Source organism: Phyllostomus hastatus, unplaced genomic scaffold (genome assembly GCF_019186645.2).
Source record: "Phyllostomus hastatus isolate PE091 unplaced genomic scaffold, TTU_PhHast_1.1 phas_scaffold_216, whole genome shotgun sequence".
NCBI classification, from domain to species: domain Eukaryota; kingdom Metazoa; phylum Chordata; class Mammalia; order Chiroptera; family Phyllostomidae; genus Phyllostomus; species Phyllostomus hastatus.
In genome coordinates, this window is record NW_025334018.1 from 23,650,958 (window position 1) to 23,665,952 (window position 14,995).

The 14,995-nt window shown below is 56.5% G+C and overlaps 2 protein-coding genes across 4 annotated transcripts in view; both read left to right on the forward strand.

The window, feature by feature from the left end:
* Positions 1–1,643: 1,643 nt before the first annotated feature.
* BTN2A2 (butyrophilin subfamily 2 member A2) lies at positions 1,644–6,669 on the forward strand. Its single transcript, XM_045861754.1, has 7 exons — positions 1,644–1,728; positions 2,324–2,671; positions 3,010–3,291; positions 3,910–4,092; positions 4,507–4,527; positions 4,622–4,648; positions 6,047–6,669. The coding sequence occupies exons 1-7, from the start codon at positions 1,644–1,646 to the stop codon at positions 6,667–6,669; spliced, it is 1,569 nt and encodes a 522-aa protein (XP_045717710.1).
* Positions 6,670–12,997: 6,328 nt separating this feature from the next.
* LOC123804533 (butyrophilin subfamily 3 member A3-like) overlaps positions 12,998–14,995 on the forward strand; it is a 32,143-nt gene continuing 30,145 nt past the window's right edge. For 2 of the 3 annotated variants that reach the window (XM_045816894.1, XM_045816897.1), the window contains exons 1-2: positions 12,998–13,133; positions 14,845–14,968. The gene's annotated coding sequence lies outside the window, so the exon portion shown is untranslated. Of the gene's footprint in view, positions 13,166–14,844; positions 14,969–14,995 lie in introns of all 3 variants that reach the window. The other variant, XM_045816895.1, reaches the window with a different exon arrangement.

Below are 14,995 nucleotides of genomic sequence, written 5' to 3' on the forward strand. Positions count from 1 at the left end.
GAGGCGAAGGTGTCTTAAGACCTAAAACCGATGGGTCGTTCCGCAGGGACAGATGTGGGGGAACAAGTCAGGTGAAGGGAGTGACATGGGGACAGGGTCCCAGCTGTGGAGTCACTGGAGGTGGGGCCCGTGCTCGTGCGCTACCTGCAGCGTGGACGGCGTCAGAGGGGATCCGGGCCTTCAGAGGAGGCGGTCAGGCACAGGCGGGAAATGCTATGAATGTGCTTTGGGAAGATTATTCTAGAAGAAATGCACGCAGTGGTCCAGTCTATGGGGCATCGGAGAATGTTTGGGTCTAGCAGGGTGCGGGACCCAACCAGGCAGAGGAGGGGGCCTTGTTCGCTGCCATCGTCCTGCGGGCCCTGCAGAGCCACCTCCCGCATGAAGGAGGGGGCCCTGCCTCTCACCCAGGGTCCCCGCGTCTCTCGGCCCCCAGTTTCTGAGACACAAGGTCTCCCTGTAACAGCTGTGCAGCTGCTGTTTGCCTCTACCTTTTACCACACGCCCCCCTCCCCCTGCCCCCACGTCCAGCTCCGCCCTGTGCACCGCTCCCCACCCCGCATCTCTCTCCTTCCCTCCACAGGCCCAGCGACCTGAAGGCCACTCCTTGGCTTTGGAACCTGCGTTCCCCTCAGCAACGGCGCGCGCCTCACCTCCGCGCACCCAGATGCCCGCAAGGTGCGCGTACAGGCGTCTGCCTTTGTAGTTAGCAACGACGCCACAGTACGCAGGCAATTGCACGACTGTGCAAAAGAGAAATGCATTGCCTCTGAGAAGAGGAAAGGAAACTAAAATACCAGATGATCTCAAAAGGCAATATTCCCGGTTGTGCCAGTTTAACGCCTATGCATGAGCTCTGTATTTTACCTAGCAACTGGTGAGGATTGGACACTCCGGGATGCCATTGGCTGGATGGCCCGCAGCCGACCAATCCTGAACCCGGAACGGCCACTGGAAATCTTGGGACTCTGGTCACAGAAGGCACAGGCCCCCAGCATCACACGGGCACTGTTGGGAGAGGAGGGCAATTTCCTTCGTGTTCTGCACCATTGGGTGTGCAGGTGTGACTGTACCCACGGGCCGGTTAGGGAAGGACAACTGGACAACCGGAGGTCGGCGTCTGAGCATCGTTGGAGGAGAGGAGACGCCGGAGTGAACCCGGGCAGGTGGGGCAGGAGGGGCGCTGCGCTGTGAGCTCAGGGTGGGGGCGGACGGGACCCGGTGCGGACAGCGGGGCGGGTCCGGGAGAGGGGCTTCCGAGGGGCTCCGCACCTGACCTCCTCACCTGGGGTCGCAGAGGGGTGCCGGGGGGAGGAGGAGGAGGAGGGTGCGGAAAGATATCGGGTGACAGCAGCAGAGCCTGAGTTCTGACCCCAGGAGCTAGCGGAGCGGCGCGGGTGGTCGTTCTTTGGCTTATTCCAGGGGACGACGAGCGGGAGTCAGTCTGCGGGGAGACGCCTGGACCCGAGGAGGAAGGGGGTGCCCAGGACACAGGCGGCGCTATTACAGCAGCAACCTGTGTCACGGGCACATTCACCCGGGTCAGGGCCGTGGCGCCAAGCCCCCCTGCGATTCTCCACGTCCGTGCCCCCAGGCCTGCGGTCCGTCCCCCAGCCCCCACCCGGCGGCTGGTCCTTGGTGCTATGGAGCCGCCTGCTGCCCTGCACGTCCCCCTGCCTGGCCCGCTGCTCGTCCTCCCCATCCTCGGCTTGTCTGCCCTGGTCTCAGGTAGGGGGCGTCCCGGCTCCTGCGGACTCAGAAAGAAAGCTGCACACCCCTCCGTGCGTGGTGCTCTCTCCTCCCTCATTCCTCACAAGTTGGCTCAGATCAAAACAGCCTCACCCAACACACAGGCAGATGACCCCAAATAACCGAAACAGCATTGTGCAAACTTTTCATTAATGTCAGCTTTAATGAGGCATTGAACACTCTTTTATTCCAAAGTTTCCCGCTGTCTCTGTGTGTGTCTCACCTGGACCACAGGTGCCCCGTGGGGACGAGCTGGTGGCTGCCTGTTGGACAGCTCCAGGCTGAGCTGCGCTCCAGGCACCCAGTTGGCCTGGGGAAGGGGAGGAAACCTCTGGGCGCCCGGGGTCTGCAGGGGCTCAGGGTCTGCTGCTCTGTGCGCTGTTCCCGAGGTGCTGGCAGCCTCAGTGGATCCCTACCAGGCATCTCTTGCTCTGACCGGCTACAGCCCGGCCCCCCACACTCCACAATCCTCAGCCCAGGACCTCCGGCCTGTCCCCTGGAATGGCCACTTCCTTTCCTGCCTTAGGTGTGGGCCGGCGGAGTGCCTGCCTGATTCTGCCACTTTGTTGAACAGCCCAGTTTATGGTCGTGGGTCCGGCTGAGCCCATCCTGGCCCTGGTGGGAGAAGACACCGAGTTAGGCTGCCACCTGTCCCCTGAGAAAAGTGCCGAGGACATGGAGGTGCGCTGGTTCCGGTCCCGGTTCTCGCCCGCCGTGCTGCTGTACCAGGGCCATCGCGAGAGGACAGAGCAGCAGATGCGGCAGTACCGAGGACGGACAACCTTCGTGAGCGAAGACATTCGCAAGGGGAGGGTGGCCCTGGTCATTCACAACGTCACAGCCCGTGACAACGGCACCTACCGCTGTTACTTCCAACAAGGCAGGTCCTACGACGAGGCCATCGTGCGCCTGGTGGTGGCAGGTGAGACATTACTCTTTGTTTGGTGGCTTTTTCACAGTGTGACGCTTGGGGATCGTTTCTTTCTGAATACAGGTCCCTCACAGTTTAACAGATGTTTGTCTAGGACCCCTCTACCCTGGCAGGGGGCTTCCTCCTGCCTGAGGGCCGAGTGAGGGGGTGTGTCCTGCTGAGCCGTGGGCATTGGGTCTTGAGAAGCACAGGGAGCTCAGCGGGGCTGTGAGCAGGGGAGAAGGTGGAACCCCACGGAGTAGCCCCTGCTGCTGCCCAGAGATCTCCAAGGGTCCTCGCCAGGAACATGCTTTGGAATGAGACACTTTAGACTATTTGTCTGTTCCCAGGTGTAGGGTCCAAGCCCCTCATTGAGATGAAGGGCCAGGAGGATTGGGGTGTCTGGCTGGAGTGCACCTCCACAGGGTGGTACCCAGAGCCCCGAGCAGTGTGGAGGGACCCCTATGGTGAGCTCATGCCCGCCCTGGAGGAAGCTTACACCGAGGACACAGACGGCCTCTACAGGGTCACCATGACCGTGATTATCGAGGACAGCTCTGTGAGGAATGCATCCTGTTCAGTCAACAACACCCTGCTGGGCCATGAGAGGGACTCTGTGATCTTCATCCCAGGTGAGTTCCTGCCCTCTGGGGGGGCTATTCCTTGGAGGTAGGGTCCTCAGCAGACAGTTGGGAGCCTGAGTGGGGCTGGGGGAGGGGCGGGGCTGGGAGGGTCCTGGGCCCTGAGGAGCTCAGGCTGCAGCTGAGCTGACCCTCTCCCCTCCTCACAGGGGGCATCACAGAGTCTCCCATCCCAGGAGGGGAGCCCCCCCCCCAGAGATTTGGGGTGAAAGAAAGGGGTGCAGAGGCAGAAAAGGGCATGACTGTCTGGGGGTTGGGGTGTCCTGGTGAGGCAGCTGCTCCTGTGTGTGGGGGCAGGTGAGTGGCTGAGCTGGTGGGAGGGTTGTCCTGGGCGTCTGTCAGTTTCCTTGACAACGGGGTGTTTCCAGTGCGCCCAGCAGACGTCAGCGTGGGTGTGTTGTGTGGGCCACAGGGGCGGCCTCTGCTCTGTGGGTCCTCGTGTGTGAGTTGTCTGCACCAGCCCCAGCCGCGGCCCCCACTGTGGTTCCTGGGAGGGAAGAGGACAGAGCGGGGACCTGAGCGAGCTGCTCAGAGGTGCACCCAGGGGTGCTCTCACCTGGGTCTCCCTGGTCTCACTGACTGGGACTTTTCTAGTCTTCGTTCCAGAAGAAGTCTTCATCCCCAGCCCCCCTGCCTGGACGGTGGCCCTGGTGGTCCTCCTGCCGGCGCTGCTGTTCTTCACCACTGTCGGGGTCATCGGCCTCTGCTCGAAACTCCACAAGGAGAAAGAAACTCTGTCACTGCAAGAGGATTTTGAAGATAAAGAGGAAGACACTGCAAGGAAAGAGCTGGGTAAGGCCCATGTGGGAAAAGAGGAGGAAGGTCTAACGAGAGGAAAAAGAACAGGAGGGTAGTTGTTGTCTTTCCAAGGCACAGCTCGGAGCTGGGGCCTGGGGGACAGAGGGCAGAGGAGACAGCAGTCTGGCTTGCAGTTCTATGTCCCAGTCACGGAGTCCTCCAGCTTGCCTTCACCCCTCAAACGTGGCGTCCACTCACCCGGGACAGAGAGCACTGGACTGCTGGGAGAGAGCCAACCCCCCCACAGGCACTGCCACCAGCCAGGCCCCTGGTCCTGCATCTGGACGGGTCCCTGCACGTCGGGGAGGGGACGGTGACTTCACAGGGAGGTCTTGGCCTTCGTGTCACACAGACTCAAAGTCACAATTCTCTGCGGGGGACACTCCTTTGTTTCTGTTCGTGTTTCAGAGCAACTTCAGGAAGAATTGCGTAAGTGCAGTGTTTCCCTAATGAACCCACGCACGATGTCTACTCCGTGGGTCACTGTGTCTCCTGCAGCTGACTCCCTGTCTGTCCCGCACAGGGTGGAGAAGAGGCCTCCTGCACGCTGGTGAGTGTCTCTGACCTTCCCTCACGTCCTGAGCGCCGTCCCCACTAGCCAGCCAGGGGGGCGCAGGAGCCGGGAGGGACAAGCAGCCGCAGTGCCTGGGGCAGGGAAGGGGCCAGGTCACTGGCTGCATCTTGCCCAGCGTGAGGATCCCAGGTCTCCCCACAGGGACTTCCCAGGGCTCTTGTTCAAGTCTCGGCTCCCTTAGCCACCCCTGACCCCACATTTAAAAGAAACACAATTTCACCCATGATCATCTGGTCATGCACACAGACGGAACTTCCCCAAAGCCCACGGTTCCCCCTCTGCTGCTGTTGGGTCCTGGATTAGCCTCAGAGAGGACACTGCACAGCCAGGTGTGACCTGGGAGAAGGCGTAGAGCACAGGGAGGAGACCTGGGGGACGGGAGTGAGCTGCCCCCAGCCCGGCTCAGGGCTGGACACACCGGGGCCACAGATGCCTGCCTGCCCCAGGAGGGCCCTGATGCTGGCCGTGGGCAGCCTGCGGGGCGAGGACAGGGTCAGGCCAGCGGGGCCACAGCATCCCCTCCCTCCGCTGAGGAGCAACCAGCACTGGGCCCGTCCTCTCCTGCTCAAGGCAGCCAGCCCCCAGGTTTCCCCAGACACCACGGTGCTCGCCCCTCCCACTCCAGGTGAGCTTCAGCATCGTCACCGTCGCACACAGCGAGGTGAGGAAAGGAGAAACTCCTACCCCCCCCAGTGGACGTGCAGGTGGCTCAGTGACAGCGCCTGCGGAGGGGCAGGTCTGCAGGACGCCGGGGTCTGGAGCGTCCCCTGTGCCCAGAGTGGGGCTTCAGACCAGGTGCTAAAGCAAAGCTGCACAGAAACACTTCCCCACCTGTTCCCAGACGCACCTCTCAGGTGGCCCATTGACTTTGAGGGACATTGTCCCTTTTCACCCTCAGCAGAGACCCTTGTCAGTCATTTAGGTCAAGTGTCACCTGCAGAAACTGGTGGAACACGGAGGACCAGTAAAGGGACCCGCTACGCCCAGCACCTGTGTCAGGAGAAGCTGGCCTGAATGCTTTACCAGGAGAGGGGAGGGACAGGGTCTCTGGAGTTTGAGGCCCATCTGGCAAGTTTCCAACTGAAAAGATTACATGTCACGTAGAGGAAAATGTGCAAATCCGAAACTGTGGAGAGAAAGTAGGAGACAGTAACTTCAGCCCCTTTGCTAAACTCTCTGCTCACTCAGTGCCCAGGTGTGCTCTCCCTGAGGCCCCGCCCCTCACTCAGCAGGTGGACATGCAGCCTCAGGGGTTCTCCTCTGTGAGCTGCCTGGGGTCTGCGGCCTCCATGAGGCCCCACCCTGTGGGTTTGTTCCCCCGGCTTCCCGGGTCCCCCTGAGCGCCCAGGCCTCACCCCCAGACTTCCCGTGCAGCTGACGTGCTCCTGGACCCAGACACCGCCCACCCCGAGCTCTTCCTGTCCCAGGACCAGAGGAGCGTGTGGCGGGGCCCCTCCAGGCAGATCCTGCCCGACAACCCCGAGAGATTCGACTGCCGGCCATGTGTCTTGGGTGTGCAGAGTTTCTCCTCGGGGAGACACTACTGGGAGGTAGAGGTAGGAAATGTGATGGTGTGGGCCGTGGGGGTCTGTGCAGACCGTGTGCAGAGGAAGGGGGAGGCCCTGCTGGTCCCTCACAATGGCTTCTGGACCCTGGAGCTGTTTGGAAACCAGTGCCGGGTCCTGTCCTCTCCGGAGAAGATCATTCCCCTGAAGGAGCGCCTTCGCCGGGTGGCCGTCTTCCTGGACTACGAATGTGGAGATGTCTCCTTCTACAACATGAGGGATCGGTCCCACATCTACACGTGTCCCCGCTCCCACTTCTCTGGGCCCCTGAGGCCCTTCCTCAGGCTGGGCTCTGATGACAGCCCCCTCTCCCTCTGCCCAGCATTCACGGGGGCCCAGGGGGTGACTGTGCCTGAGGGTGGCCTGGTTCTCCATGGAGCAGGGACCCACCGCAGCCATCAAGGCCAGCGCCCTGGTCTGAGAGCTCAGTAGAGAAGCCCCTGCCGTCTCTGCTCACACAGCACAGCACCCAGAGGACTCGGCCCCTCCCTCTGGGCACACCAGAGAACCTGCCCCACAGGCCCTGGACCCCTCCTCAGTCCCAGCCCATCCCCCACTCAGCCTGTTGCTCTAGCAGCTGGTGCGCTTGTCCCCACGGGGCAGGGGCCAGTCTCAGGGGAGCCAGTGCTTCCATGTGGCTCCCAACCAAGCACAGTGTGGGACAGTGACAGGCTGACAGACTGCTGCTCTGACATCACGGTGACCTGTCAGCATGGGACCTGAGGTGACACCAGACACTGTGGACTCGGGGTGAGGACAGCAGGATGCACCAGGGCCTGAGGAGTGAGGAGCCACCACTGGAGGTCAGAGGTGGAGGAAGGGGGACCGAGAGCTGGGGGGGCCCAAGTTGTTGGTGTGGTGGCCTTCCTATGACAGCCAGGGGTACAGCACCAGAAGGGCCATCCCCACTGTGCCCCAGAGTTCCATCCCTCGCAGCAGAGCTCCAGGTGCAGATGGATGACAGGCAAGGACAGAAGGATAATGGACAAGGACACACCTGGATCTGACCTGGCTCAGGAGTCCCTGCAGTAAATCCTCTTGGTCAGTGGGGACGGCCCCAGGTTTAAGGTCCTGGCTGAGCAGGGGAGTGTGAACCACGTTCATTCAAGGTCAGGGTCAGTGGGGAGGCCAGCAGTTTGCAGCTTCTTGTTCTCAGGATGCATTAAAAAACTTGAGAATTACTGAGCACCCTGAAGAGGTTTTGCTCATTTCACTCACATCTGACAGTATTTACTATATTGGACTGAAAAAGCTTTGAAGACATATTTATTAATATATATTTAAATTGTAGTGATTAACTGATCACATGCTAATGTAAATAACATGTTTTGTGAAAAATAACTTTTTTGAGAAGCAAAATTAATGCTGTGCCATTGTTCAGTTTGTTACGTCTGGCTTAACAGAAGCCTGGATGCTCGTGTCTGTTGACGTGGGAACGTGGAATCCTGCAGAGAGTTTTCATGAGAGTTAATCTGAGGCCGACTGCCATCGTGGTGGGGGGAGGACCTGACCGCTCTGGGGAAGGACAGGTGGGCAGCTTCTCTCTGCGAGTGCACTGAGGGGGCGGGGAGGGGGCCGGGGAGGAGGGAGGGAGGAGAGGGACCAAGATCCCGAGCTCCTTGGAGGGTGGCCACTCTCCCAGGGGCTGAGGAACAGGGTGACCTCTGGCCCCTCAAACGCAGGTTAATCCAGGGGCCCGAGGACAGTGGACAGGGTTTGCTGAAGGTGAAGGAAACCTCTTATTGAAGACGTGTCAGCCTGGGGCCTGACTCCCACCCTGACCTGCCCAGTGAGGGATGTGTGGTCAGATCACCCCGTGAGGTCACGGAGGTCACTGATCTGTTCCAGAACCTTCTTCACTTGCAGCACCAGAGCCTTGAGAGTAAAACAGAGTGAGAGGCATCTTAAAATTCAAACTAAAGATAAATAGATAATGTCTGGTTTTATTTTCTGCAGGGGAATTTACTGTGTGAGAATTCCCTTCTTCCTTATTTTGTCACGGCCTGTCCCTTTTCATTATCAACCCACCACGTCCAGGGACTGTCCCTGTGTGTCCTATCTGTTGCTTCCCTGGAAGCCCTCACCTCCAACCCTGGTCTTCCTCTGACCTGAGTCAGAGCTCCCCCAGTGAGAGCAGCCTCTTTTCCAGGAGCAGTTTGTGAAACCAGTTGGTGGCAATGATTTAACTTGCATCCGCCTGAGATGGTTGGTGCTCACCAGTTGGAGGGAGAGAAAGGCTCACCCCTGCTTTGAACAGCCACTCAGGGCAACCCTGAGCCTTTGTTCCAACCTCCCCCTCCCCACCAGCACCCTCTGGTGTGGCTGCAGCTGCCCCAGCCTCTCTGCCTCCCCAGCAGTTACTCTGTCTGCAGGGCATGCAGCCTAGAAAGTTGGGATTTTCCCCCATTGTTCTACAAACACGGATATGAAACCCCTCTTCCTGCAGGATGGCACAGCCTCAGTTGTATGCAGGGGGGTGTCTCCTCACCTCCCTGGGACTCTGAGCTCCCACCACTCAAGGGTTCAGAGCCTCGGGATGCACAGAAGTGGACACAGTGAGGGTATCTTTCTGGTGAGGAGGGAGAGGAGAGATGGTGGTGAATTGTCTTCTTCTCCTCAGGAGACCAGCAGGGCTCTTTGACTGTGTCCCTGAGATTGGCTGACCTATTATTTCTCCTTCCAGAAGTTCCTTGAAGGCTCACTAATCTATTGCTGATAATTATACATAGGGTGGTGTGTGAGGAGGGAGGGGAGATGGTGTAGAAACCAGGGGCTGGTGACCCAGACAGCGACCCGCAGTGTCCACGGTGTTATGGATGAGATAAGATACATTGACATGGACTGCCAAGTCCCGTGGAGGAAAAGGGATGGCATGGCTACTCTCTCAAGGGGAGAGCGCCCCAAGCCCTTGCCTAGACAGGCTTTTATTGGGTTTCATTTGCACAGCAATACAGTAGGGATTATTAATTATTAATCATTGTCAGACAGTAAGGATCCAATGATAGATAGCTTACAAAGAACTCTGAGGGCCTGTTCTGAGTCAGGGTTTGTTAGCTAAAGGGCTACAAAGCTTTGGGGAACAAACTCACTTCCTGCTTGGACCCTTCTCATTTAATTGAGAGCATTCTTAGTGAAGCAGGTTTCACAGCAGTTTATGTATTCTCTCTTAGGCCTGATCACCCAGGGAGCCCGTCTTTTCCAACACAGAGCTGCACCACCCTCTGTCATTGTTTCAGGCTTAAGTCAGGCAGAGGAGGCAAGACAGCCAAGAGATTAGGAGACTTCTTGCAGGCAGAATGAGGACTCAGGCTTTGTCAAAGAAGAGGGGCCAGGGTCCATCACCCCCTTTCTCCATAGCCACCCCCAGTCCTTCCCTGGAGCCTCCATGTGATTGTGCCTGTCTTAGGTCGTTCCCTCCTTGGGGAATCTTACCCATCATTGGCTAACTGATCAAGCACTGAGGGCCAGTTATAGATGAAGTAAAAGGAGCAGAAGCGGTGCTTGTGCCAGGGAGATAAGCTTTGTCTCCTTAATGGCTTATGGTCCGAAGGTTGCTCACTCAGCCTTAGTCATGGGGGGGGGGCGGGGGTTATACCTCCTGAAACCAGGCAGGGTGGCTCCCAACAGGCTGCAGATGGAGACCAGTGTGTAGGCAAAATAGGTCTTCCCAGGAGACTGAGGACCCCTAGCATTGTGTCTCATATCTTTGGAGAAAAAGAGATGCCTCTGACTCATGTTCACTGCCTCTCAGTCTCTCCATCCTCTCCTCCTTCCTCCCTCTCTCTCTCTCTCTCTCTCTCTCTCTCTCTCTCTCTCTCTTTCTGTCTCCCTCTCTCTCTGTCTCACACACAGATCCACATACACCCCCCTCACCTGAAGGTGTTCCTCCCAGGAGATCCTGTGCAGTGAGGACCAGGATTGTGGGTAACTCCTTCTGGTTCACGTGATGAATCAGGATGAGTGGGGGGCACAGAGAGAGCTTCATTCTCCCCTGGGATTACATCAGCTCCAGTTTGGGGCAGACCAGGTGCTTTCACAACAGCTGATCAGCCCTGGCAGGTGAGGCTCAGTTGATTGGAGCATCATCCCCACACACCAAAAGGTTCGGGGGTGACTCCTGGTCAGGGTACCTCCCTAGTTGAGGGTCTGATCCTCCTTTGGGTACTTATAGGGGGCATCCAATCAATGTTTCTGTCTCACATGGATAGTTCCCTCTCTCTCCTCCATCCTCCCTCTTAACAATCAATAAAGATATTTTTCAAAAAACCTAATAGAGACAGTCAACTTCCCAGGATATCACGGATTTTCAGTGGGTCCACCCCCTAGTTACACTGACAAGCCTCTCTGCTCAGTCACCTCTCCCTGCTCCCTGCAACACTCTGGTGCAGGAGGGGCTGGAGAGGTGCTGGTTCCCTTGCAGGAGCAACGCTGTGCTCTCCGGGGGTGAAACTGTGGCTTCCCGGTGAGGGAAACAGGTGTATAATCCCCAGTTTAATAAGTGGACTGTCTAATTTCCTTCTCTCATTCTTATTAACAACTAGTGAACTACCCACAGTAACTCCGTGTGGTTACTTTCAGTCTCTGAGGTTCTCAGTTTCACCGTGCAGCCTCCCCTGTGCTTGTCAGGGGTAGAAAGTGGCCCCTTTGTTGTCCACAATGGGTACCAATAAACTACAAGGAAATTCCTGTCTTTGGACTAGGGACCTGGAACTGCTTCTTCTTCTTCCTTTTGTTTTTTTCGTTTGTTTTGATTTAAGGGCTGGACATTGCAGATTTTTGGCTTTGAGGACCACGTGGTAACTGCCAAAATCCCTCTTGTGACCCAGTCCTCGATGACTGTGTTGCCCTGAGTTTCAGCCCTCGTCTCCCGATGTAAAAGGATTCGGACCAGGGACACTGATGGAAGCAAAGGCAGGTTCACTGAGACTCTGCAGAGGATGAGGACCCTGAGCTGGGGTCTCGGGGTCCGTGCCCCACGTGTGGGGTGAGGGGTTTTCACTTTTGGGGAACAGAAGTGCTGGGGTTAACAAATCCAGGTGGAGGCTGGCCAGCTGTTTCCTTTTTAGGAACACTGGGCTCTGACTGAATTCTGGGTACGTGTCAATAAAGCAGGGCATTCTGGGATTGTGTAAGACTTATTATGGGATGCAGAAATGAGCTATACCAGCCAGGTACTGAGTTTGTGGCTGGGTTTGTGGCTGGACTTTAGATCTGGAAACAAACATAAAAGACATCGGGGTCGTTGCTGGACCCTGGTTACAGCTGTCCATTGGTGGTGCTGCAGCTCCGGCAGGGCCGGACCCAGGGAGCACTTTGTGGGAACGTAGTATTCCTCCTGGTTCAAGTGGGTTGGCTGCATCCCGGTGAAACCTGGTCTGTGGGGGCTGACATTTCCATGTCCTGTAGCTGTGACTTGTCCCCAAACAGTCTGTGCATCCCCCCGTGTCCAGTGGAGAGAATATGACTGGAAGGAGGGTGACAGAGTGCCACCGCATCCCAACCTCAGTGCTCTTGTTAACTGAGGAGAGTCTGCATTGTTCTCCCCACTAACAGGGTCCGACACCCCAGGGTGTGGTTGGAGAGCTGACACCCTCTGCAGGTCAGGCCCATTCCCCCACCCCCGCCATCCTCAGGAACCTGGGTCCTGTCTCTCCCTCTCACTGAGGTGAGAAAGGTCAGATGACGGGGTGAGAAGAGGAGAGAGGTGCAGCAGGAGTCCTGTAGCCTTGGGTGCGGGGATGGAGGGACCCGTGGAGCTGGCCCGATGGGACCTGTAGCGTGGAGTCCAGCGGCATCAGCCCGGCCCAGGTGAGACCGCTGGGCCAGCTGCACCCAGTGGGCTGCAGACTGACGGCAGGGAAAGAAGATGTCCCTGTAGTCCCCTGAGATGCTGGGCATTTGCTTTAAAGCACGATTGCAACAGTGTCTCTGGAGGCCCCAGGCCACAGGTGGACCCTGCTGGTCCCCAAGTCCCCTGACAGACACACTCACACCCTCTCCCATCCAACCACAGAGAACACAGACCCTGCAGCAGACAGAAGTGAGCACACCTGGAAACCCACGTGCAGCTCAGATGAGGGGCAGAGGGTGGATGGACCTTCTCAGCAACGCCCCCATGAACCTTCCCTGGAAAACCTGGAACCTGCCCATCGGCCCCTGACAGCACCGCCCGTGGGAACCTGAACACGGTGTTGCCTGGGAGTGGATCTGAGACCTGAGTGTCACAGGGGCCAGGACAGGTGGGGGGGCCTGCCCTCTCTCTGTCACACCTGCACTGGGCTCTGCTGTCAAAGACGTTAGCCAATGACCACAGTGACCCTGTAACTCCTGCACCTTCCTCTGCTCACACACTGTCCTCTGCTGCTCTGTCCTGGTTCCTCTGCTGAACACACTGTGACACAAGTGACATGCAACAGGTGTGTACAGTGAGGTACTGCTCACACCCACCCACACCCAGGACTGATTCACGCAGGTGACCACACTGAGAGAGATAGAGGGTGGGAGTCAGGGCTGGAGCTGGTCTGCACTGCCCCATCCAACATGGGGGTCAATGTCCATGCCAACCTTGCTCGCTGGTTTCGACCCAGCAACTGATGAGACACAAGGCTATAAGCCAATCAGAGAACAGGTGTTTTCAAATAGAGACTTTGCCCTGTTTCCCTTGGTGAGCACCCTTTCTCCTTCCCCACCCTTTCTATCAGATCACAGACTCACCTATAATAAAGAGCACTGGAGTACCTTTGCTGTGTGACTTTCAGTTGAGAGTTCAAGGGTTAATTACGGGGAAATGGTGAAGGCCGTCATTGCAGGCCTCCTTAGGAAAGAGGCTGAGGAGCTGGAGGAGCCTGCAGGGTGTCCCTCACCCAGAGAAGGAGTGTGGGGCTGTGAGCCTGCAGGTGAGGGCACAGGGGAGCGTGGAGCAGGGCAGGTAAGGTCTGCACTGGGACACCTGTGGGAGGGAGACAACGGGAACCAGGGAGCTGGACACCTGCCCGTCCCTTGGAACTTCCTGTGGTCAGAGAGGGGCAGGGCCCCTCACAGTCTCTCCTGCTCGTCTCTGGGAACATGTTCTAGGAGATTCTAGGAGAGAGGCTGACACCAAACCCAGGTTTGGCTGTCTGGTGGTAGAAAGCCAATAACTGAGAGACAGGGACTGGTGGGAGGAAAGTAGGTCCATTCAAGGGCCCGCAGCTGGAGAAGACGGGGGTCCCTCCTGAAAAAGACCATTTGATCAATGGACACAGGCAGGGGTTTTGGGAAGGAGGGACAGGGAAGGAAACAAAATCACAAAAAAGACACGGAAAGGAGGGTTTTGAGAGTTCTGTGTCGAGGGGACTATGTGTAAACAACACAGTCTGTTCAGGTGACTGGTCGAGGTCAGCAAACCTCCCAGAGCTGAATGTCTGAGGGTGGACTGAGCTCCTTCTGAAGTTAGTGTCCAGAGTTCGTAAGCAAAATGGCTGTTTATCTGAGTTACAGATACGTTAGCAGGTCATCATTTACAGAAATAATGGTTAAAGAACAACTGGGTTTCCAGGTGTGTGTCTGAAAGTTTTATTGTAAAACCCTGGCCAGTGTGGCTTAGTTGGTTGGAGCATCGTCCCACACACCAAAAGGCTGGGGGTTCAGTTACTGGTCAGGAAAGGAACCTAGATCTTGGGTTACAACTATGGGTTGGGTGCCTATGAGAGGCAACCAATTGATGTTTCTCTCTCCCCCCCACTCTTTCTCTATTCATCTCCTACATTCTCTCCCTCTTCCTGTCTCTGTCAAAAAGCATTGAATAAAAATGCCTTCAGGTGAGGATTAGAAAAGAGAGATTTATATGTAAATAGGTTGATTACAAAATTACTTGTAAAATAGAAAAATTTGAACCCCCCACATACAGGACAGTTGGAGAAAGAATCCACACATGCTGTCTGACCACAGAGGGGGTTCCAGTCCGTGTGTCTGTAGTGACTCTTTGGAAAACTGTCTATTCAGGTCCACTGCTCATTTTCTAAACCGGATTGTTCGTTTTTATTGGTGTTTAGTTCTATGAGTTCTGTATACATGTTGCATATGAAGTGCTTTTTTAGAAAGTAGGTCTAATTACTATCTGCATTTTATTTTATTTATTTATTTCAAGTATCCATTTACTTATTTGTAGAGAGAGGGGAGAAGGAGGGAGAAAGAGAAGGAGAGAGACACTGAAGTTCAGGAAAAACATCAGCCGGTTTCCTCTCGCAGGGCCCCAGCTGGAACCTGGCCCACAACCCAGGCCTGCGCCCTGACTGGGAATCAAACCGGTGATCTTCTGGATCGCTCAACACACAGAGCCACACCAGCCAGAGTTAAATGCCTTTTTTAAATGCATTATTGGCAAATATCTTCTTCATTTAGTAAATTGTCTTTTCATTTGTTGATGGTTCCCGTGCTGTGCAAACACTTGTTAGTTGGTCATGGTCCCATCTGTCTGTTCGTCCTTCCTTGCCCTCGCCGGAGGAGACTCACCCAAGGGGACGTCACTACGAGCAGAACCACAGAGTCCTCACCGCCTGTGTTTTCTCCTGGTTTTCTGGTCTCAGGTTTTCCTTAAATCTCTGATCCACTTTCCTTTCCTGGCAGGTGGTACAAGAGAGTGACCCAGGTACATTGCTTCTCCTGTGTCTGTCCAGTGTTCCCATGGTTTTGAGAGACTCCCAGCCTCATTGTACGCTCCTCCCTCCGTCGTCACAGACTAACTGAGCACGTGAGTGAGGGCTCCTGTCCGGGCTCT